The following is a 24,021-nucleotide window of genomic DNA, read 5'->3' as shown; positions in this document are numbered from 1 at the left end:
CTGTCTGTGTAACGTGCTGGCGTCTTAAGGGCGGAAGCAGCCTAAAGCAGCCTCGCTGTGGGCGATCGTTCAATGTCGGGCGGATGTCTCTGGGGCAGTATTTTAGTAAGGGCGGAAGTTCTTTTAAATAGGAAAAGGCTGTAATCTGAGAATGGATCCAGTGCCTGTCTTGTTTTAGTCACTTCCGGGGCGGATCGGAAGTTGCTTTGTTTTGCTTCAAGATGGCTGCTGGGATGTATTTGGAACATTATCTGGACAGTAAGAGCTGACTGAAGAAGGGGGTCATGGGTCACAGAGTGGTGTGGGGGGTCCGGGTTGACAGAGTCTATGGCTTTGAGGTCCTAGTGGCCTGAAGCTCACAGTTGGGAAAGGTTTCCGTGGGAGGATTTATTCGAGGGTGAAGGAGGGGGCGGGGCAGTGGCAATAGAGGCCTCGCTAATGTTGTAGACGAGGGAAGGGCTGGGCTGTCCGGTAGGCTCAGAATTGTGTTTTGAAGGGGTAGGGGTAGCAGGGAAAGTATTTTCTGATTCTGTTCTATAGGGTCCCTGGCCTCGGGATAGATTTATTTTCCTCCCAAGTTGTGCGGGGCCATTGTCATTCGCTGCCATTTGGAACAGCTTGTCTCCTTCCGTCATTATGTCTCCAAAGTGGCTTCTCATGAAACTAAGGTGGACAGAGTGAAACGACCGCTTGAGTTATTAAACTGGAGTCTCTACTTGAACAAAATCCAGTTCTCATGAAATGAAGTGTGTGTTGAGAGACTGGAAAGTGAGAAATAAACGAAGTGGATTAAACAGTCTTTTATGCAAAACTAAGATGTTTGAAGCTTAAAATAGAGTGTTTTTAATAAAGGAAAGTAACTGATCAGTTTATGGTAACAGTCCAAGTCAGAAATGCAAGCCATAAAGTTTTAGATATTAAACATGACGAGATTGATTGAATGACTTCGTGATGAAGAGACTAGGAAAAATCAAGGTAAATTGTTCTGCTTGGAAAATAAGATAAACCATATCAGCAGGGTAGGCGATTCAGATGTCGTAACAATGTATTTATTTTTTGCCTTAGACATAGGCATAAAGTCTATGACAAAGATTATTCAGGGAAAAAACAATGAGGAACTAAGAGAGACAAAATCTCAAGAAAACAGTATTTAAAGGATACGAGACCAGTGTTGGCGTTACCAGAAGGTCTGTGATTTAATATTTGCAATACGAGGAGGAAGTAAGTCACTTGGATGAGAAGATAGTACCAGCTGCCTCAGATTTTCTTTAGAAGAAGACAAAAGATGGGTCGTTTGATTTGGCAATCTGTTGGTGACTTAAAGTAATCCTCGTGACTTGATGTCAGCAGACTGGAGAAGTTCAGACAGTAGAAGTACCTTTTTGAGCCAGGCAGTGATGGCGCACGCCTTTAATCCCAGCACTCGGGGAGGCAGAGGCTGGCCGATCTCTGAGTTCGAGGCCAGCCTGGTCTACAAGAGCTAGTTCCAGGACAGGCCTCAAAGCTACAGAGGAAACCCTGTCTCAAAACCTTTTTGTTGTTTTTCCAGTGTCTAAGGTAGCCCAGGTTGACCTCAGACTTGAGACGTAGCTGAGGATGACCCTGAACTCCAGGTCCTCTTTCCATCTCCCCAGTGCTAAAATTATTAGCATGTGACACCATGCCTGACTTAGTAGGAAACTTTTTTTTTTAATTTTATTGATTCTTATTGAGCTCTACATTTTTCTCTGCTCCCCTCCCTGCCTCTCCCCTTCTCTTCAACCCTCTCCCAGGGTCCCCATGCTCCCAATTTACTCAGGAAATCTTGTCTTTTTCTACTTCCCATGTAGATTAGATAGTAGAAACATTTTTAAAGTTTGAGTTGGCTTCATGGAAACACTTTAAAAGTGTGGGTGGGTGTGGTGGCACGTTTTTAATCCCAGTATTTTGGAAGCTTTCTGACTTTGAGACCAGCCTGGTCTATATAGTGAGATCTAGGCCAGCCAAGGCTACATAATGAGACCTTCACTTAAAAAAAAAAATCTAACAGTAGAACACTTGCCTAGCCAGTGCAAGCCCTGGGTTTGAGGTTCAGTATCCACCACCACCAAGGGGGGAAGAATGAGGTAAAGTAATGGGAAGAGATTTTGCTTCTATGGGGAGGCTTGGCTAGTAATGTATTTTATTATTTTATTCAAGTATACATGGCAATTCTAAACATGAGGGAAATTAAACTTGCTGCAGACGTGTATCTGCCCTGGAAGGTTAGGGAGACAGACACGGAGTCCCTATTTTATTTAATTATGGTTGAATAACTACTAAAAGTATTCGCTAGACTACCTTGACAGCCTATCAGAGTCTGGGTAAGTCGGGTTCTGGGCTGAACTTTGAAGAATGAGCAGAAACTGAGTAGGTGAGCTCTCGGGGAGCTTGGGTGAAGGTGAGGCGCTGTGGAAGGCCAGAGCAGAGTGAGCAGAGGGAGTGTGGCCGAGTCACATAAGCAGGGAGGAAGTGCAGGGCACAAGCCATGAGGAGTTCCTGGAAGGCAGTGTGTGTGACGAGTGCCAAAGGAGCTAGGGTGGCTCTCGAACGCCGAGGGCAAAGAAGATGGAGGCAGAAACTGAAGACAAAGGGAAAACTGGTGTGTAGAATGTCCAAAGATGAAGGGCATGGGGTGGCTATACAGAGACAAGGTGTTGAAAAAGAGAGGCAAGTCTTCTCTTTTGAGAAAAGGCAAAGGAATCCCTCATAAGTAAGTCCATCATTTCAGGGCTGGGATGTGCCTACTTAGCATGCAGGAGACCCTGGGTTTGATCCCCAACACTGCGTAAGCCTGGCATATTGACACAGGACACTTGGAAGGTAGCTAGACAAAGAATCAGAAATTCACTATTGGTCATCCTAGCCTACTAAACAAGTTTGAGGCCAGCCTAGGCTATAGAGACCCTGTCACCAAAAGAAAAAAAATCCAGTTTCAAATGAGGGGAAACTGAACTACACTTTATTTTTTAATGTTGAATTACAAATTTTTAGAAGATGAATATTTGTTTTTCGACAGGGTTTCTCTGTAGCCTTGGATCCTGCCCTGGAACTAGCTCTTGTAGACCTGCCTTTGAATTCACAGAGATCTGCCTGCTTCTGCCTCCCGAGTGCTGGAATTAAAGGTGTATACCACCACCTCCCAGCAAGAAAATGATTTTTAAAATAATTTTTAATTATGCATCTGTGTGGGTGTTGTCTTTGTGTAAACATGTGAATGCACATAACCTTGTAAGCCAAAAGCACTGTCTTCCCCCCAGAGCTGAAATCCTAGGCACTTGTAAACATGGATGCTGCGAACCAAACTCTGGTCCTCCGGAAGAACAGCCAGTGCTCTTACCCACTGAGCATCCCTCCAGCCCCTGCACTTTACTTTTGTCTGTTTATTTTGTTGCTTGCCCTATTTTGGTTTGTCTTTTAAAACGGTATCTTAAGCCAGGCGTGGTGGCTCATGCCTTTAACCCTAGCACTCAGGAGGCAGAGGTAGTTGGACTTCTGTGAGTTTGAGGCCAGCCTGGTCTACACAGTGAATTCCAGGATAGCTAAGGGCTGTCTTGGAAAAAACAAAACAAGCCTGGCGGTGGTGGCGCACGCCTTTAATCCCAGCACTCGGGAGGCAGAGGCAGGCGGATCTCTGTGAGTTTGAGGCCAGCCTGGTCTAGAAGAGATAGTTCCAGGACAGGAACCAAAAAGCCACAGAGAAACCCTGTCTCGAAAAAAAAAAAAAAAAAAAGAAAAAACAAAACAATATCGTATGTAACCCAGGCTGACTTGAAATTCCCTATGTGGCTGAGGCTGACTTGAGTTCCTACTTTTTCTCTTTCCTGCCACTTCCAGCTTAAACTTTATTTTAAAAGGAGCTCTGGGGCCAGGGATATAACTCAGCGGTAGAGCACTTCCCAAGACCTGTGTCGTCCAGCAACTGTATTTCTCTGTCTTTCCAGGTATTGAAAACCTCCCGTTTGAATTACAGAGAAACTTTCAGCTCATGAGAGACCTAGACCAGAGGACAGAGGGTATGTATAGAGTAACAGGCTCTTGTTGATCATCATTGGTTTTCCTGCTTTCTGTTACCTTACCACCTGCTGCAGTCTGGAGGACTGGGACTTAAGAGAGAGAGAGTTTGTTCTGCCTGTATGTATGTTCCTGGTACACAACGAGGTCAGAAGGCACTATCAGCTACCCTGGAACTGGAGTTAAGGATAGCTATAAGCCACCATGTGGGTGGTGGGAACTGAACCCAGGTCCTCTGCAAGACCTGCCAGTGCTCCTAACCACTGAGCCACCTCTCTAGCCTGTCTTTTATGGAATTCTTGAAAGACGATAATGGTCATCTCATTTCTGCTTTTCTACATCAGATGGAGTATTGGCACAATGTTTCAAGAAGTTAGAGACGCTGAGCTGACAAGACAGCTCAGTGCAGAAAGGTGTTTGCTGCCAAGCCTGGCAGCCCAGCTCCTATCCCAGGACCCACATAGTTGACCACCACTTGTAAGCCATTGTGCACATACAAATTATGCAGAGAAAATAAATATGTAAATAAGGTTCAGAGATGTTATGATTTTTGTACTTCCTCAAGAATTCAAGACACCAGCCCTAGCATGTTTACCATCTGTATTACCTGCGCATGATAAACACAAGTTATGTCTCACTGCATTTTCATGATATCATAACACACAGGGCTTCAGACTACAGTTCATGTTGGTTGACAGGAACTTTGTGAGAAGCTCTTAAGAGAAAAAGGAAGAGCCAGGCATAGTAGCACAGGCAGGTAGATCTTTGTGAGTTCACGACCAGCCTGGTCTCCATACTGAATTCCAGTACCAGGCCAGCTAGGACTACATAGTGAGACCTTGTTTTGGGGGGGGGAAATCTAGCTGAGCAGTGGTGGCGCAAACCTTTAATCCCAGCACTTAAGAGGCAGAGGCAGGGAGATCTCTGTGAGTTCGAGGCCAGCCTGGTCTACAAGAGCTAGTTCCAGTACAAGCTCCAAAGCTACAGAAAAACCCTGTCCCTGGAAAACAAACAAAATCTTAAGGTCATCCTTCTCAGGTACACACCCAGCTTAAGGTTGCCTGGGCTACATGAGACCTTTTCTCTGAATGAATGAATGAATGAATGAATGAATGAATGAATAAATAAACAAACTAGCCAATAATAATGAAAGCAAGAGAAAGAAAACAAAAGGCATCAGTTACCATCAGGAGCTCTGTACCGCATTCTTCCACTCATAGATGTGTTAGATATTATCTCAGGCCTTGGACGTGGAGCAGATTTGGCTACACTGAGTTATCCATTTGGAGCCTAAGGAAGGCAGTGCTCAGGTTGGTCTGCTCCAGATTTAAGGTTCGTGTTGAAGGGGCCCCCGTAAGTCTCACATTCCATTCTATGTAGCCATGTTCAAAGACGTAACGGGCTAGGATATGTGAAGCCGTGTCTTAAGTTGCTCTGGCTAAGTGTTTTCATGGAAAGTGACTATTACCTAACATCCTGGACATCTGCCACTGACAACTGCCTGCCAGATGCTGAGAATCAGCTGGATTTCCTTGTATTGAAATTCTTATTCTTGAGTCCATGCTCAGAGACCAGCTGGAGATTATGGAATTGTATGCTTTTCCCACTTCTTCTAAGGGCCTGGAGTACAGTGAAGTGTGAGCATAGCATGTTCCCAGATGCTCCTCGTTGTCTGGGGCTGCACTGTGTACAGCCTTCTGCCTCTTCCCACTGATATTTGTATGAGCCCTACCTAAGGGTAGGGAGTAGACACCTTCAAGCCCGTGTTCTGGGACGTCACCAGCCCTCTAGAATTAAGGTGTTTCGAGCAATATCTAAGATGAACAAACAGAAAAATGACAAGAATTATAAGTTACACCTGATGAGCAAAGTAAGATGAGCAAGCTGGATACGGTGGCTCAGACCTTTAATCTCAATATTCAGGAGGCTGAGGCAGGAGGATTTGCTTTTGTTTGAGACCAGCTTGGACTACATAGTACCTTCTAAGACATCTTGAGCTAAAGAATGAGACTTGGTACTCAAAAAAGGAGAAAGAAAAAAGTAAGGTGGCAAGGATGCAGAAGCAGCATTTCTTGGAGGAATTAGGACCTGATGTTAAAATTTCAGACCCAGCACTATGGCGGCTTAGGCAGGACGATCATAAATTTGAGGCCAACCTGGGCAAGATGCTATATCAGAGAGAGAGAGAGAACTCTGGAGGCCACAGCACCAGTAAGTGACCGGCCCAGTCAGGTCTTTGGGGGATGTGGTTAAGACAAGAAACAAGGTGGCCTTTGGAACCAAACTCAGGAGGCAAGCAGCAAGCAAGCCTGCAAAGAAGCATCGTGAACCATCCTCAGAAATGCGCTTCATGTTAACACGTACACGGCTGAGAATCCCACAGTGCCTTTCAGTAGTCTCAGTTCCATCTCTGGCAGCCATGTTTTCTGCACCTCGAAGTCACCTTAAGACAGTCTCAGCCAGACACGGTGGCACATGTTTGTACTGGCAGTGCTAGGGAATCAGAGGCAAGAGGATAGCCCAAGTTCAAGGCCAGTCGAGCTGCATACTGACACTATCTCAAACCAAAAATGGTTCAAATAATTTCAGTGTTGCATTTCCTGAATACAAGGCACGCTACCTGTGAACGTTCAGTACATTCATTTGGAAGGTTTTGATGGCCAATGGAAAAGGTCCAAAGAACAAGAGGAAGACGTATGTTTCATCTAGGCACCAGGGGCCATTGTGACCCAGGCCTCTGTCTCTGTTGTAGACCTGAAGGCTGAAATTGACAAGTTGGCCACTGAATATATGAGTAGCGCCCGCAGCCTGAGCTCCGAGGAAAAATTGGCCCTTCTCAGACAGATCCAGGAGGCCTATGGCAAGTGCAAGGAATTTGGTGACGACAAGGTGCAGCTGGCCATGCAGACCTATGAGATGGTATGGCCCTGTTCATGGCTTCTTCCCACCTCTCTCCCATCTAATTCTCAGGCCGTAGACCCCTCCTGCAGCCGTGTTGGGATCTGTTTGGGGTCTGGGAGATTCATCAGTCTGCCTTAGCTGTTTGCTTTCCCTGGAACCAACCAGCCTTGTACCTCTCCCCTTCTCCCTCCCCCGCAGGTGGACAAACACATTCGGCGGCTGGACACAGACCTGGCCCGCTTTGAGGCTGATCTGAAAGAGAAACAGATCGAGTCAAGTGACTATGACAGCTCTTCCAGCAAAGGCAAAAAGAGTGAGGAGGGGGCGGGGCTGTGAGATGCGGGCAAGGACTTGGAGGGAGAAGAGGCCAACTTCAGCTATGAGGGAGCAGCACCGCCTGGAACAGAACAAAGAGGACTTAACCTGTCTCTTTGTCTCTGCCTTCTGGCTTACCCTTTCTTCCTAGAAGGCCGGACTCAAAAGGAGAAAAAAGCTGCCCGTGCCCGTTCCAAAGGGAAAAACTCAGACGAAGAAGCCCCCAAGGCTGCCCAGAAGAAGTTAAAACTTGTGCGCACGTGAGTATACCAGAGCACACCCACCTCCCGGCCGGTACTGCCTCTTGCCACCTTCCCTGTCTTCTGTGCCAGTCACTCTGTGTCACTTTGGTGTCTGCTGGCTGGAGAAGACGCCATACACCGTTTGCTTCACCATGGTCTCCTGCCACCTCAGAGCTCAGGTCGTAGCTTCCCTTCCTGCAGGTGACATTTGTCTTCCTCTTGGCACGCAGAAGCCCTGAGTATGGGATGCCCTCAGTGACCTTTGGCAGTGTCCACCCCTCTGATGTGTTGGATATGCCTGTGGATCCCAACGAACCCACATATTGCCTTTGTCACCAGGTCTCCTATGGAGAGATGATTGGCTGTGACAACCCAGACGTGAGAACCATTTGCCTCAGGATTGGGGGAGGAGCTCGGAGGGGCATGAGGGCGGAAATAAGAGGAGGAGGTGATTCCATTGGAGAGAGGGACTGCAGAATGGAACAGTGGTTGGACTGGGCTGCCTTGAGGCTTGCGGGAAGTTTCCAGAAGGCTGGAATGAAGGGCTCCTCTCTCCTCCACCCCTGCTCAGGCCCTTGACCGCTTTGTTCCATCTGCCTTTTCCAGTGTTCCATCGAGTGGTTCCACTTCGCCTGTGTGGGGCTGACGACCAAGCCTCGAGGGAAATGGTAAGTCACAGAGCCGTGGCAGGAGCTGGACGGACTGTCCCAGAGCTGAGCAGAAGAGCGCACACAGGCTTCACTTACTTTTGGCTTGCCCTGCTCTTCTTTGTCGCTCTTTAGGTTTTGCCCACGCTGCTCCCAAGAACGAAAGAAGAAATAGGTTTCCTTGGATTCCATCCCAGATTTCTTCCGAATCCCCCTGGCCCAGGCTAGTGACAGAGAGGATCGCCTCTGCTGGGGCTCTGGGGGTCCAGGGAGATGTTGACAGTGCAGTACCGTCATCCCTTCTCCCCCCTCCCCACTCCTGGTGCTGAGGCTGCATCCAAACCCCGGGAGGGAGGGTGCCACAGCCACTAACGGTATGTGCTCTCCTTCCACTCTCTCCTTCAGAGGGAAGTAATCCCACTCGCTGTCCTTTTGCCTCCATGGTGAGGTTGGTGCTGTATTTCAGAGGGAGGGTCCTCTTCATTCCCCTTGCTTTGTATTTAAGGACTGGGGCAGTGGAGTGGGGCGCTCTTCCGGTCTCCTAAATCTTCCTTCCCTTCCCCTCCCGGGGCTCGGTAGGATAAACTTCTCTTTGGTGAGGGATCTTCTAGATCATTTGGGCTCTGCCCTAGTTGAGTGATTGCCCCTTCCTATGTGACCCGGGGATTTCTCCTGACTTTGAATGGGAGAGGGCCAAGGTGGAACAGATAACTCACATGTAAAAGGAATTGGGGTAGGTAAATAAAAGCTCTCCATGCTAGCCTGCTGTGTTTATTGTAGAGACGATTTCCCTACATGTGATAAGCTTTCTTTTTGCATCCTCTGGATTGGATGAGAGGCAGGAGGATGGCTTGCCAGAAGCAGGACAAGACATGAAACCCAAAATGGTGCTTGTCCTGTGGTGCCCACAGCTTCTCCACATGCATCGGGGGACTCAGAACTTTGTAATTATGCTCTCCGTGAAACACTTTTCACCTGATTCCAATAAATCATGTATTTGCGTTACACGTGTGTGCTGTGATAGTGTTAGCTTGATTTCTTTTAAATACAAATAAATATAATAAAACTAGTATTTTCTCCCCATCCCCCAGTGAATTGTGTTGGTCCCCTCCCTCTTGGAAAAAGTAAGTCCCTTGGGCCGCTGAACCATTCTTACACGTGTGTTCATTTTAACTTTGGACCTGTCCCTCTCCTCCCGCAACCCCAAACAGTTTCTCTATATAACAGCCCTGGCTGTCCTGGAACTCACTCTGTAGACCAGGCTAGCCTCAGACTCAAAGATTCAGTTGCCTCTGTCTCTGCTGGGATTAAAGGTGTGCGCCACCACTGCCCGACTTCTTACCTACCAGGTCGTCCCGGCTTTTGTTTCAGACCTTCCAGCTCTGCTGTCCAGAGTGCTGCCAGTACTCAACGACTAGGTCTCTGTACAGCGTTGCTTCCCTAAGCTCACGTTCTGTTTCTGTAGAGGAGGTGATGAGTACACACCTCGGGGTCTAGGGCTAAGTAGCTGAAAGTGGGACGCAGGCCTGGGGTTTTAGCTTTGGTAGGAGAAGCAAGGGTCTAGGCTCAATTCCCGGCAGCGCAAAGATAATTTCAAAGAAAGCAGTACTGAGCAACAGAGGGCTTACTCGGTTAAGAAGGACTGGAAGGCCTGCGGCTCCTGCCTTCGGACCAAGACCCGAAACTGGTGCAGCTCACGGGAGTTCACCTCGTGCCCCAGCCCCGCCCTCACCTTTTGTGACGTAGCGGATGTAGCGCGCCTCCCCGCACCCGCGTTAGCAGCCCGTGACCCACAGCTCTCCGAGGCTTGGCCCGTTGGAGGTCGCTTCGGTGTGAAAACGCGGGTGGATCTTCCGGGCCATGATGAAACTAGCTGTAGGATTCCTTCTGCTGCTTCTGGAAGGTGAGTGGCTAGGGCTGACGTGCCATGGCCTGAAAACGCGGGTGGTTCTTCCCTGGGGCTTCCTTATGCTCCCAAAAGGGCTTCAGGTCCCTTCCTCCTAAGAACCCTTTTTCATTGGTTCTGTCTTCATGCGGTCGAACTGAACCACTTGGGAAAGGTTGGATCTTAATTTCTTGTCCCTAGAAGCTTCTGGGGACACTATAGTCATCAGACATCACCCAAGACGGCCTGACCCCCTCTCTCACACACAGCTACCTACCAATTCTTAATTCATGAGGAGTCTACTAGTCTGGGTGTGGCCACTGGACGCGGAGTATGCTTTGGGGTACGGTCCATTCTTGTCTGTCCCCCTTCCCTGCAGTGCGGCTCCTGCCTGTAACACCTCTTCCAACTGACGATTTATCGGCCTCCACTCCGGGCAGCCCTCTCTCATCGACTGAATATGAACGCTTCTTCGCCCTCCTGACCCCAACCTGGAAAGCAGAGACTACCTGCCGCCTCCGTGCAACCCACGGCTGCCGGAACCCCACTCTCGTCCAGTTGGACCAATATGAAAACCATGGATTGGTACCAGATGGTGAGGGCCAGACCAGTGGGAACTCTAGACACCCAGAGACCAACTAGGCTCAAGGCAAAAGTTTCGTGGTCATAGAGGAGGCAGGGGAAGGATATGGCTGGCAACTCCTGATCTCCGCTCGTGGAGACCTTGCTCCAGCCCCGGCTTTCCTGTAACCTCTCTCTCCATGGCTACTGTCCTCCCTCAGGTGCTGTCTGCTCTGACCTCCCGTATGCTTCCTGGTTTGAGTCCTTCTGCCAGTTTGCACAATATCGTTGCTCCAACCATGTCTACTACGCCAAGGTGAGAAAAGGTTCAATCTGGTAATCCAGAACCAAGATAGAGGTGGGAAGTTGAGGAAGGGCATCATTAGTTCGTGCTCCCTGTCAGCTTGCCAAGGTGACTACTCTCCTCGGGTGCTCACACGAGTTCTTGTGAGTAAAGGAGAGAAGGGATTCAGGAAGAGGCCCTTCTGTTTCCATTCAAGTCCACCGAGAAAGAGTGAAGGCTGGCACCAGGCCTGAATAATCGCCCTTTCTTAGGATTGGAGGCCCCCTAGAGGAACTGTGTTCCTTCCTCTTACCCGGGAGCTGAGGGAGTTGTTACTTGCTTGGAAGGGGTCTGAGGGATCCCCCTGGAGCAGGGATGGCTGCTCTCGGGAAAAGGTGTTCCCATCTTTGTTCTTCCCTTGCAGAGGGTCCGATGCTCCCAGCCAGTCTCCATCCTGTCACCCAACACTCTGAAGGAGGTAGACTCTCCGCCAGATGTCCCTCCCACCACCATGACTTCTGCCATGGCATCCCATGTCTCAGGTGAGCCTTCCCAGTGTGGGAAAACCACAGTCCCCAGGGCTGGGGGGAGAGGGGTCGGGGAAGGGAGAAGCTTTTGCTTTGCTTGAAATAAATCAAGGCTCTCTCGTCCTAGAGTTTCTTCCACTGTTACTTAAGGTCTTTGTATGAATCTGGTTTTCCTAATTCCAAAGACAGGTTGGCCTCGAACTCATAGAGATCTCCAGTTAATATCATTGCATGCTCTTCCGAGAACCTGGGCTCAGTTCCCAGCCCTCACATGGCAGTGCTGGGAGATGCATCGCCCTCTTCTGGCCTCCACCAGCACTGCGTGAATATGGTGCCTGGACATATATTCATACACATAAAATGAAAATAAAAATAAAAGCCTTCTAGGCCTTTGGTAAATTAATATCTTTATTTTAGAGAGTATTTGGACTGGGAGCATAGCTCAATGGTAGACCATGTACTTAGCATGTCTGAGGCTCTGGGTTTGATTCCTAGTATCCCCCTCGTTCAAGTAGAAGGAATTAGTTGCTAGTTCCTTAGAATACATGGTCTTCCCTAGATGAGTAAAGGGAACATTTGTTCTAGGGAACAAGCACACTTACTTGTAAGGCAAGTGGGAAGGCGACACCACCAACACATTTGTTAAGGTGATATCTTTTGACATTTATTGATTGTATATGCAAATGTGTTCACGCGTGCCTGTGCGTGCCTGTGCATGTGTGTGGAGGGTCTTCCTCAGTGACCACATTTATTTTGAGACTGAGTGTGACTGTGTAGCCCTGGCTGGCATGGAACTCACTGTGTAGACCAGGCTAGCCTAGAACTCAACAAAGATCTGCCTCGATCTCCAGAGTGCTGGGGTTAAAGGCGTATACCATCATGTCCAGCTTAGACCACCTTAGTTTTTGAGACTGGTTCTTTCATGAAACTTGGAGCCGTGACTAGTGAAATGACTCCATGGCTAAGAACACTGGCTGATCTTGCAGAGGACCTGGGTTCAATTCTCAGCACCTACACCTACATGGCAGCTCACAGCTGTCTGTAACTCCAGGTGGTGGTGGTACAAACCTTTAATTCCAACACTTGGGAGACAGAGGCCGGTGAATCTCTTTGAGTTCAAGGCCAGCCTTGTCTATAGAGAGAGTTCCAGGACAGCCAGGGGCTATGCAAACAGAAACTCTGTCTCGAAAAAAAAAAAACAAAAAATAAAAAACAAAACAACCGTCTGTAACTCCAGTTCCAGGAGATCCAACACCTTCATCCATGCATACATGCAGGCAAAACACCAATGCATATAAAATAAAAATAAATTATAAAAAAATAGACACATTAAAAAAAAAAGAAAGAAGGAAAAAGAAACTCCGAGCTGCTGGGCATGGTGTCACAGGTCTTTAGTCTCAGCACATGCGAAGTAGATGGAACTCTGAATTCTAGATCAACCAAGACTACATAGCAAGACTTTGTCTCAAAGAAATAATTACTTGCTGGGCGGGGGTAGTGCACGCCTTTAATCCCAGTACTCAGGAGGCAGAGGCAGGTGGATCTCTGAGGCCAACCTGTTCTACAGAGCGAGTTCCAGGACAGCTAGGGATACAGAGAGAAACCCTGCCTCAAAAAAACAAAAAATAAAAATTAATTAATAGAAAGAAGCTTGGAGCTCACTGACAGCCTGTAAATCCTCAGCATCCTTGTGTCCGCACCTTCCCAGCACAGACTGTAGGCACTTGTTGCCATATCCAGACTTTTTTTTAAAATCTATTTATTTATTATGTATACAGTATTCTTGGTATTCTGTCTGAATGTATGCCTGCAGGCCAGAAGAGGGCACCAGATCTCATTACAGATGGTTGCGAGCCACCATGTGGTTGCTGGGAACTGAACTCAGGACCTTAGGAAGAGCAGGCAGTGCTCTTAACCTCTGAGCTATCTCTCCAGCCCCCCATACCGAGACTTTATGTATCCTCTGAGAGTTGAACTCAGGTTTCCATGCTTGCAAGCACTTTAGCAATTACCCTCTAGCCCCAATTTCATCCCCCCCCCCCAATTTCTTGATTAAAAAACAAAACAAACACACACAACTTGTGCTGATACTGTTTTTAGATAGGGTCTCCAGCCTTGTCTAGCCTCGATTCCATCTGTAGCTGAGGCTAGACTTGAAGTCCTCCCCTGTCTCCACCTCCCCGGTGATAAGATTACAGGCCCGCACTGCCCTGGTGGCACAGATAAACGTGGTTTCCCCAGGGGAAGGAAATCTGATCTTTGCTCTTCTCTTCTCTTGGTCCCCTCTACACCTTGCTGCAGCCACGGAGCGCCAGGCCTTCCAGCCGTGGCCCGAGCGCCTCAACAATAACGTGGAGGAGCTGCTGCAGTCGTCCCTGTCGCTGGGGGGCAAGGAGCCGTTGGGCAGCCGCAAGCAGGTCCAGGAGCAGAGCAAGCAGGAGCAAATGCAGGAGCACAAGCAAGAGGAAGTGCAGGAGCAGGAAGAGCAGGAGGAGGAGGAGGAAGAGGAGGAAGAAGCCAAACAGGAAGAGGGGCAGGGGACAGAGGAAGGCCTGGAGTCAGCGTCCAACCTGCAGTCGGACTCAGAGCCCAAGTTTCAGTCTGAATCGCTGTCTTTTAACCCTTCGTCCTCCTTTACTCCCCGGGTCCGAGAAGTGGACTCTCCTCCGCTGATGATGGAGAACATCCAGGAGCTAATTCGGTCAGCCCAAGACATGGATACAGTGAATGAACTGAGCGATAACTCCTGGAGAAGCCCAAGCACTGGCAGGTACAGGAAATTGTGACTTCTTCATGGGCCCTGCCATCCCTGCTGCCATCTTTGGAATTGCGAAGCCCACTTACCAGCTTTGGTCTCCAGACCCTCTCAGACCTGCTTAGGCTTCAGGCAAAGCTAGCAGTGGCGGGCCCCTCCTGTTCTGTGCCTTTCCTTGTTTTAAGTCCCACCCTGGGTTCTGGTCTTATCTCTGGCCTTGAATAGCACTAAAGCCTTCAGAAAGTTATTTCTCCGTTTTGTTGTTGTTGTTGTTCTTTAATATTTATTGTTACTTAGGGGTGTGTGTGTGTGTGTGTGTGTGTGTGTGTGTCTGTTATGCACATGCGTGCAGGTGTCCATGGAGGTCAGAAGAGGGCGTCGGATCCCCTGGGACTACAGTAAATGGGTGGTTGTGAGCTTCAAGAGTGGGTGCTGGGGACCAAACTTGGGTCTTCTGGAAGAGCAGCGACTGCTCTTCACCACTGAGCCATCTCTCCAGCCACTGTTTCTCCATGTTGGACTTCAGTTCCTCATTTGTATAAAGTAGGCAGCTGGTCCAAGGTCCTCTCTGGCTGCAGGATGGAGGTCCTCTGCTAAGCATGCTGAATGCTTGTCACCAAAGCCCAACTGCTTGGCGGCGGGGAAGAGAGGATGTGGCTTTTCTGCCCCACCCCTCTAGCCCATCCCCACCAGTCTGTACTGTCTTCTTGCAGCCTCCTGCAGCTGCCCCACACGGAGACCATGATGGTGCTATGCTATTCCATTATGGAGAATACCTGCACCATGACTCCCACAGCCAAGGCCTGGAGCTACATGGAGGAGGAGATCCTTGGCTTCGGGGATTCGGTATGTCCACCATGCTATTTAATGGATACATGCCACTGGACATTCCATGGGCCTGGTACTGTGTGAGCCATGGGTGAGGGGCTGGGCAAAGAAAGCATGAGGGGTAGCTTAAAGAGATTCCTTGGAAGGACATCTCCAGCTGCCACAGAGGAAGTAGGTTCAAGACCTAGTCTGGAAGCCAGTCTGGGCTTGAATGCATCCTTCAGCTCTTGAGGTAGTTAGGCGGTAAGCCATCCCTTGAATCCTAGGCAGCATATTCGGTACCTAGCTGTGCTCTTTTTCCTTCCAGAAGGTTCATAGAACGTATTCCTGTTGACTCTGGTGGTGCAGGCTGTAGGCCCAGCTGCTCACAAGGCTGAAGCAAGAGTCACAAGTTCACTCTGTGGAACAGGCAGCAGAATGAACACGGCTTAGTGAGACCCAGTCTCAGATGAAGCTCAGTGGTAGAACAGTTGCCTAGCGTGCGGAAGACCCTAAGTTCAGTCTCCAGTACCAAAACCAATACATAACAGAAACCATTTGTATTAGGATTCTCTAGAGAAACAGAACTGAAAGAATGAGTGTATATTAAAAGGGCATTTATTAGATTTGCTTACGTGATACAGTCTATACGTAGTCCAACAAATGGCTGGAGAGGCTCAGAATCTGGTAGTTGCTTAATCTGTGCGGCCTGACGCACTCAGCGGTTCCAGACTGGCGCTGGAGGCCTGAGGATTCCTGCAGACCTGCTGGTCTTCCGTCTCCACTGGAAGCCCGAAGACACTGGTTCTGATATCAGTAAAGGAGTGCCACCTCCGCATGGTAGCCGGACTCGCCAGCCAGCATGAAGGCAAGCAGGCCAGAAAGCGGAGCTCCCTTCTCCCCTCTCCCTACTGTCTGGCCTACGACTGCCCGGTGCAGCCAAATTTAGAATCAATCTTCCCCCTTCAAATGATCTGCTCAAGAAAATCCCTCACAGGAGTTCCCAGTGGCTGTTTTTAGTTGATTTCAAATCCAGTCCAGTTGACAACCAAGATTAACCATGAGAAACTCAGCCCTTGTCAGTGGACACCCAGTCGTCTGTCGTGCTTAATCTCCGCATGCAAACAAGATTATGTTTCTGCCTACATGTGCTATAGCCACCCCGCATATAACTAAACACATTAAGAAGAGGTGGCAAAATCCCTTGAGGAATGCTTCGTCTTCCAGTGTCCCATAATTTACATAGGATAATATATATTTACAACACCTAAGCACTAATATTATCTCAACGGATGTCGCATTACATGATAAAGGAATAGAGGAAAGAAAACACAAATGTCTGCTTACTATGTGTGTGTATATGCACAAACATGTCCTTAACACAACAGGACGGGAAGACATCAGTTACAGTCCTCATTTCCGTGACTGGCCACAGGGCCTTAGCCGGTGGTACTGATAACTTCTACTACTCGTTCTGTGCCTCCTCCCCTCAGAAAGCGCCTTGAGTGGAGGGGTGACCCATTCCTCTGTCCATGAAGGGTGGGGATCCTGTCCCCCAGCCTGGATTGGGTGGTGGTTTCCCATTGTCCTTGATTGCAGGACAGGGCATGGTAGCACCAAGAGGACGCCCTAAAGCCACAGTTCTCAACCTGTGGGTCGGTGCCTTGCAGGGATCGCATATCAGATATCCTGCATATCAGATACTTACTTTATGAATTATAACAGGAGCAAAATTACAGTTATGAAAGTCGCAACAAAAAATTTTACGGTTAGGGGGTCACCACGACATGAGGAACTGTATTAAAGGGTCTCAGCATAAGGAAGATTGACAACCAGAGCCCTAAAATGTCTTCCGCACTCCAGACGTGATCTTATCTCCATTGTGAAGAAGGAATTCAGCTTCCCCTTGGTAGACTGGATAAATCACCCTCCTAACATCTGTTCCTTTCTTAGCTTGGGACTTGTTCCCCAAAGTGGCGGAGCAGGGGGGGGAGGGGGGGGTGTCTTAGCGTCTACTGAATTGTAATGTTTGTAACTCCTGGCAGGACTGCTCCCCTATGGAGCCACAACTCCTGGCTAGCAGAGCCGAGAGTCCAAGGAACAGGAAGAAAATCAGTTCCTAGGTCACTAGAGGTGAGAGTAGCGGTGCCGCCCTCATTTCCACTCCTTGATTCCTAGACCCTAAACCCTGGCTATGGAAGAAGTCATAGTGTGTACTGGAGGTTGATTCAAAGCACATGCAGTCTTCCGGAAAGCACGACCCCAGCGCTTTACGCTGCTCCCATCTGATTGGCGCTGTAACTGTCTTTAAAAAAAAAAAGCCATTTGAAGCCAGGCAGTGGTGGCACACACCTTTAATCCCAGCATTCAAGAGGCAGAGGCAGGTGGATCTCTGTGAGTTGGAGGTCAGCCTGGTCTACAGAGTGAGTTCCAGGACAGCCAGAGCTGTCTCAAAACTCCCCCCTGCCAAAAAAAAATTCCATTCCAAGGGCTGGAGCAATGGGCTCAGTGGTTAAGGGTACCAGTTGCCCTTCCAAAGGAACTAGGTTTATTTCTAAACACCTGTATGGTGATTCACAACCATCTGTAACTCGAGCTCCAGGGGGATCTGACACCCTCTTTTGGCCTCCAAGAGCACCAAGCACACACATGGTAAACAGACATGCATGCACAGAAACATCCATACACATAAAACTGAAAAAGTGAAAAGCCCATTCTACCATTCTGCCAAGCCAGCTCTCTTCAGGATGGTGGGAACCGGTGAATTCCATGAGCGGGGGCCCACTGGCCCCTTACTTGGCTTAGAAGTGAGTTCCTTAACTACAAGCAAAGCTGTGGAATACCATGGTGGTGGATCAGGCACTCTGTAAGTCCACGGGTGAGTTCACCAGAGGCATGGACAGGAATGGAAACTCCATAAGTATTCAAGTAAGGAAAACACACTGCAGTTTCCACAGTGGTGCCTGCCACCAGGGGGATAGTTGTCATCCTGGGGACTGGTGCCATAGTCTGTATCAGGGTCCTCTCAATGAACAGAACCCGGAAAATGAGCACATCCGAAGGGGATGTATTGGATTGGCTTACATGATATGAGCTGAGTAGTCCAGCCACGGCTGTCTCACACTAGAGAGGCCAACAGTCTGGTGGTAGCTCAATCCACGAGGCTGGATGTCTCGGCAGTCCTGACCAGGTACTAAAGCCCGGGAAGAAGGTTCCTGGGGAGCAGCTGGTCTTCAATCTACGTCGGAATCCCAAAGAAGTAGATTCTGAGATTAGTGAAGGAATGCATCTTTGATAGCAACAGGATAGATGGACTTGCGGGCGAGGCGAAGGCAAGGAGCCAAAACGGAAATCTGCTTTCTCCCTTCACCCTTTTATCTGGGTTAACACCCTCCCTTCAGCTCTCCCCACTTCAAAGAGTCTGGTCAAGGAAATCCCTCACAGAAATGCCCACAGGCTTGCCTCTTAGTTGATGTTAGGTCTGGTCAAGTTGACAACCAAGATTACCACCATCTCAGGGAATCTGTAAAATGGTCCCAGTTCCAACATTTCTTCCACATTTCGCAAGTCCAGTCCCAGAAAGATATGTGCTTTTAAGGGTCCCTTTTTTGTGTGAGGCTCAAGTGATGCTCTCTCGGCCTCGGGAGTAGGCAGTAGTTGGGTGTGCTGGTGCACCCTACCACACACGGTTCCTTGGTTTTGAAACACTACAATTCAGCAAACAACCACCGAGCCAACCTACCACTCATTCTTCTGTTTCTTCGGCTAACACTGATTGGGCACCAAATGTCTGCTTGACCCTTGGGATGCTAGCAGGGTACAAAGAAGATTCAATGCTTGCTCTCGTGGAAACCAGTTGGGGAGAAAAAGATAGGGTGTGCTCAGCGGGAGAGAGCTTTCACATCCGAGGCACCTGGTGCCAGGCCTAGCTGGGCATTGGGAGGTCAGCACTGCTATGGGGACTGGGGACGAGGAGAGAATGCCGAGAGAGCAGCTGGTGTCGCCAACATGCAAGATGGCGGCGATCGGAGAATGTTCTTCAGGGAACCGGGGTTTAAACTGAGACCTGAAGGGAGTTAACAAGGCACAAGGAGGGGCCCGGTGGTGGGCTCTTGGTAGGGAGAATAGTACGCACAAGGCTCTGCAGCAAGCAAGACCTAGAAGTTCACGAAGAGCTCAGGATGAACATGTTCTCTGGCTGGAAGGAACTTGAGCCTGACGTGGGAGGATTACGTGGAGTCAGCAGTATTATAAGAGGGTGTGCTGGAGAGATTTTTTTTTTTTTTAGAAACGTAAGTTCAGAGGTCATAGACTCAGGGTAGTGTGCTTGGATAAGGGAGCAGAGTCCATTTTCCTGAGCACATGGTATCAGAAGACAAAGTCAAACAGATAGGGTACTAACGTGGGAAGCCCTGCCGCTACTGGAGGCATTTAACACTGCAGGGAAGGGAAAACTGATAGAAGTCGGGGCTCAGGGGCCTGCTGCGGCAGGGGTGAGCAGGGACTGAAAAGGCGCCCACGCCTTGTTTCAGGCTGCCCCTTGGGTGATGGTGGGATGAAGGTGCACCTGAGCAGATGTTTCTGGTTGTGCTGAGGAACACTCAGGACCAGCACAGCTAGGAGATGGGTAACCCCACTCCGAAAGGAACTAGGCATGTGATGGAGAGCGGGTCTGAGAGATGGAAAGACCTGGATCCATGTCCAACTCTGAGCAATGTTCCTAACCACATGGAGCCTCGCTCTCCTCGTGAGTAAGTGCCGGTGTCATTCGTTAGTACTTGTGGGATTAATGGCGTGCCTTTGGTGTTTGGCCTCACTATGGAGACCAGGCTGGCCCGGAACTCAGAGATCCACTTATCAGTGTCACCAGGATGCTGGGGTTAAAGACGTGTGCCACCATGCCTGGCTGGTTTGTTTGTTTTGTTTTTAAAGAAAGGACCTCTGTAGGCCAAACTGGAAAGGATCTCTATAGGCCAAGCTGGTCTAGAACTCGAAGATTTTGAAATTCCTGATCCTCCTACCTCCGCCTTCCAAGAGGGTAAATCCCTGAATTTTTTTTCTTTTCTTTTTCTCTTTCTTTCTTTTCTTTTTTTTTTTTTTTTTTTTTTTTGGCAGTGTCTTGCCAAGTACCTCAGGCAGGTCTCAGTCTTGTGACACTCCTACCTCTGCTGGCCAGCACTGTGACCTCTGCAAATATTGCTAGCACAATCACTAATGGAACAGAGAGGAGAGTTATGATCCTTGTTTAAGCAAGGGTAGATTCCCTTCCCCCATGTCAGATGCCTGTGAGTTCCTTGGCAAGGAGAATTTGGAGCTTGGGGAAGAAACCAGAGCTGGTATTAAAGATGGGGGCTCCACCTGCAGATGAAGTTTACTTAGGAGCTGGGAAACCATCCCGAGAGAACTGAGGGGAGGTCCCCGAGGGAGTCTTAGGAAGGATGAGCAAAAGGCCTTAGGCCAAAAAACATTGCCCATCATGCTGCGAGCTCTGGAGGATTGATTCAGGGGAGGGGGTGACCTGCCCAGACTCAGCCTCTCACTCCAACTCCTGTCCCAGGTCTGTGACAATCTTGGCCGGCGACACACACCTGCCTGTCCCCTCTGTGCCTTCTGCTCCCTGAAGCTGGAGCAGTGCCAATCTGAGAGCACCGTGCTGCGGCAGCGGTGTGGTGCTTCCCACAAGATACCCTTCATCAGCCCCTTCCTCTCAGCCCAGAGCATATCCACTGGCAACCAGGTACCTCGGCCGGGAGGCCTGCAGCAGGGAAGGCTGGAGGGACCATGGGAAGGATGTCTGGGGGTAGAGAGGCCTGTGCCTCTCATGTGTCTCGTGTCCACAGGCAAAGATCCCAGAAAAAGGCCGCTTTGGTGGGCTGGATATGTATGGAGGGCTCAGCTCTGACTTCTGGTGTAACCGGCTTGCCTTGAAGGGCTGTGAAGATTACCGAGTCTCCAACTGGCTCAGGGCTGAATTCCTTAGCTTCCAGGAAGGGGATCTCCCCACGAAGGTCAGACACTTCCCCTTCAACCTTGTCCCCCTCAGGCACTCCTGGTTCTCCCTATGAACTTATTCTGGAAAGCCAGAACTTGGGGCCCTGGCTCTGAGACCCGGTCCTTAGTGGCTTCCTGCCATTCTTTAACAGACCCTCCCCCCAGTAAATCAGGGTCATACCCAACAAAGCAGTAGGAACCCAGTGCAGTGAGGAAGCTCTAGACTTGGAGGCAAGATAGAGACAGAAGTTCTGACCCCAACTCTACCCATGGTTTGCTGAGTGGCATTGGTCAAGTCACGGCCTACTGCAAGCCAGAGTTCACTCACGGCCACAGGGAAAGCCTAGACTCTGCCCGGCCCTGAGGAACTCGCCTCCTGAAGCCCTCTTCCCATCTTGTCCAGTGCTTTCCCCATCAGTGATACCAGTGGATTTCCCCTTCCCCCTAAGCTGCCACCTCTGAGTTGTTGATGACCTATCGTGGCTGGGAGCCAGTCCCAAGCCCACTCCTTGGTTTGACAGCAGGCAAGGGCCACAGGGGAATGGTTGATCACTGTCAGTCATCAGAGGTCCTTGTGCCCTTCCCCCTCGGGCCTCCTGATCATTGGACTATTAACTGGGTCACCTTCCTATGTTCTATACTCTCATCTGTGTGTGTTTGTGTGTGTGTGTGTGTGTGTATGTGTGTGTGTGTGTGTGTGTGTGTGCATTGCTAGGCATGGCACCCAGGACCTTTGTATAATAAGCAAGCCCTTGACCACTCATGTGCTGGACCCCTAGCTACCTCCTTCTGTATCCCCAGGAAGCTGACCAATAGGATGCTCCTGGTTCCCCTCCCCTCCTTACTGTTTTCTAAGGACCCAGGACCGAGGGTGGAAGAAGACAAAAAGCACGGTGGGGTACACCCCAGTTACACACAGCTTGCTTCTCTAGGGCCCTGGCCCACCCAGGACTGCCATAACCCTTAATCTAGAGACTGGTGTCCTGTCAGGGTTTTGATACTCTGTCCCTCTCCCTGGCTCCCGGTTCAGATTTGTGACACAAACTATGTCCAGTATCCAAACTACTGTTCCTTCAAAAGTCAACAGTGCCTGATGAAAAGCCAGAACCAAAAGGTGAGCTCCGACCCTGTCCTCGGCCCTTAGTAGCCCCTTAGTGCTCCTGGGAGGGTCTGGTCTGAGCCCTCTCTTCCAGGAGCTGGGTTATGGAAACAGCTCCTTGTCAGCTTCTCTGAGGCAGAAACCTCCTCTTCCTAGTCTGGAGAGAGCCAGGTCCTCTCAGGCAGGAGCAGGCAAGGGGAGCCAGTACAGATAAGAGGGATGGGCCCAGGAGGACCCAGTGGGAAGCCCTTGGCTGGCCTGAAGACGGGATGCTGAGTTTCAGTCTGGCCTCCCAGCCTTGCTCAGTAGGTAGCCTACAGTACTTACTTCCTCTCTGAGTTTAGGCCTCCTCTGTCTTAAAGGAGGGTGAACCATTGAAACCCCGTCTGTGTCCCTTTCTGCCCTGTACCACCTGCCCTGGCTCTGACCGCTCCTCACGTCGTGCTCTCGTACGTAGACGTACGCATGTACGTACATACGTACGTACGTACATACCATCCTTTTGTAGGTGTTCCGCATGAGATGTTTGTTGACCGAGAACTACGATGTGCTGAGCCTGGCTAAAAGCGAGGAGATTATCCTTCGGTGGAACCAAGAATTTAACACTTTGGCTCTAGGCCACTTTGGATGAGCCGGGGTCTGTGCTGTCCCTGCCCCAGCCCGACCTTTCCACTTCCTCCATCGCTCTTAGACCACATCTATCAGTAGGCGTCCAGGTGCCCCTCACAGGTGTCTTACCTGACTTCTACTTACATTTTCCTCGGGTTGGGACAGCAGTCCCAGAGAGGTCCGTGATGGGTGCTCCACGTGCCTTGAAGAATACCTTCGAATAAAGTGTTTATCTCCAGCCCATGTGCTCTATTTAGTGTGGTCCCCGCCCTCAGCACCGCCAGCCACCTCATCCCCTAGGAATCCACCATCCACCTCCAGACTCCCTCCCGTTGGGAGGGCTCCACCTGCGAATGAGAACCTCCTGGGGACAGCTCTGAGGAAGCATCCTGCACCAAGAGAAGCAGCAGGGATCGAGAAGGTATGCTGGCCTTCGTCTCTGAAACTCTGGGCTCCACAAGCTCCCATGTGAATATGGGATTCTCAAGACCGAAGCCTGAGATTGTATCGACCCCAGAAAGTGTGACTTATCTTGCACTTCCCTCTATGCGGAGGGAGGAGACTGAAGCTACATCCTGGAGCTCAGAAGCCACAAGCGTACAAGCCATGTCAGATGGTCTCGATGCTGAAGCACCTTGAAGCGGCACTTTGGCACTGGCCTGGAAGAATTTGGACACTCACGAAGCAGTGCAGCTGGAGAAAGCACGTGTAGCGTCTCTTCGATAGGCTACCCGTCATTAGCAGCGTTTTAGTTAAAAGGAAACAGAACTCAGGGTTGGGGATGTAGCTCCCTTGGCAGAGTGCTTGCCTAGCATGGACAAGGCCCTGGGTTCCATCGGGCGTGGTGATCCATGGGAAGTGGATCAGGGTCATCCGTGGCTGCATAGTTTGAGGTCAACTTGGGCTACATGAGACCCTGTTTCCCAAAAAGGGGTGATAATTGTGGGGGACTAGAGAGATTGCTTAGCAAATAAAAGCATTTGCTGACAGGCCTGGTGCCTTAAATTCAATCCCCAGAACCCATGTTAAGAGGTGGAAGGAGAGAGTCAACTCCACAGTGTCGACACAGGTACCACGGCGTGATTGCACATTGCCTACATGGATCTCCCAAACACACACACACACACACACACACACACACATCTACACCTTCGTAATAAAAACATTCTCAAGCCAGGAGGTGGTGGCACACACCTTGATTTCCAGCACTCAGGAGGCAGAGGCAGGCAGATCTCTGTGAGTTCGAACTCAGCCTGGCCTACAAAGCAAGTTCCAGGACAGCCAGAGCTATATATTAGAGAGACCTTGTCTCAAAAAACCAGAACAACAAAATCAGAGGGGGGGGGGGGGGAAGAAGGCTCAATGGT

At 49.7% G+C, this 24,021-nt stretch overlaps 2 protein-coding genes across 6 annotated transcripts; both read left to right on the top strand.

Annotated features, from left to right (window-relative positions):
• The first annotated feature begins 124 nt into the window (after nucleotides 1-124).
• Ing4 (inhibitor of growth family member 4) lies at nucleotides 125-9,142 on the top strand. 3 transcript variants are annotated; one of them, XM_050163985.1, is made up of 8 exons: nucleotides 125-258; nucleotides 3,963-4,034; nucleotides 6,785-6,951; nucleotides 7,132-7,246; nucleotides 7,400-7,508; nucleotides 7,721-7,868; nucleotides 8,097-8,158; nucleotides 8,273-9,142. In XM_050163985.1, the coding sequence occupies exons 1-8, from the start codon at nucleotides 222-224 to the stop codon at nucleotides 8,310-8,312; spliced, it is 750 nt and encodes a 249-aa protein (XP_050019942.1). In that variant the 5' UTR covers nucleotides 125-221; the 3' UTR covers nucleotides 8,313-9,142. The 3 variants fall into 3 exon arrangements, with proteins under 3 accessions (XP_050019942.1, XP_050019944.1, XP_050019943.1); XM_050163987.1 differs by having other exon boundaries at nucleotides 126-258; nucleotides 7,132-7,237; nucleotides 7,403-7,508; XM_050163986.1 differs by having other exon boundaries at nucleotides 126-258; nucleotides 7,403-7,508.
• A 135-nt stretch (nucleotides 9,143-9,277) lies between these two features.
• Acrbp (acrosin binding protein) lies at nucleotides 9,278-23,604 on the top strand. Of its 3 annotated transcripts, XM_050163982.1 has the most exons (10): nucleotides 9,278-10,040; nucleotides 10,402-10,617; nucleotides 10,805-10,899; nucleotides 11,291-11,408; nucleotides 13,695-14,163; nucleotides 14,862-14,994; nucleotides 20,513-20,692; nucleotides 20,796-20,963; nucleotides 21,977-22,060; nucleotides 22,554-23,604. In XM_050163982.1, the coding sequence occupies exons 1-10, from the start codon at nucleotides 9,998-10,000 to the stop codon at nucleotides 22,674-22,676; spliced, it is 1,629 nt and encodes a 542-aa protein (XP_050019939.1). In that variant the 5' UTR covers nucleotides 9,278-9,997; the 3' UTR covers nucleotides 22,677-23,604. The 3 variants fall into 3 exon arrangements, with proteins under 3 accessions (XP_050019939.1, XP_050019938.1, XP_050019941.1); XM_050163981.1 differs by lacking the exon at nucleotides 9,278-10,040 and having other exon boundaries at nucleotides 10,047-10,617; XM_050163984.1 differs by lacking the exons at nucleotides 9,278-10,040; nucleotides 21,977-22,060 and having other exon boundaries at nucleotides 10,047-10,617.
• The last annotated feature ends 417 nt before the right edge of the window (nucleotides 23,605-24,021 follow it).

Source organism: Alexandromys fortis, unplaced genomic scaffold (assembly GCF_014885135.2).
Source record: "Alexandromys fortis isolate MF-2015 unplaced genomic scaffold, M_Fortis_MF-2015_v1.1 scaffold_150, whole genome shotgun sequence".
Lineage (NCBI taxonomy): Eukaryota > Metazoa > Chordata > Mammalia > Rodentia > Cricetidae > Alexandromys > Alexandromys fortis.
The sequence above is the reverse complement of the archived record's forward strand: the minus strand, read 5'-3'. Positions and strand labels throughout refer to the sequence as shown.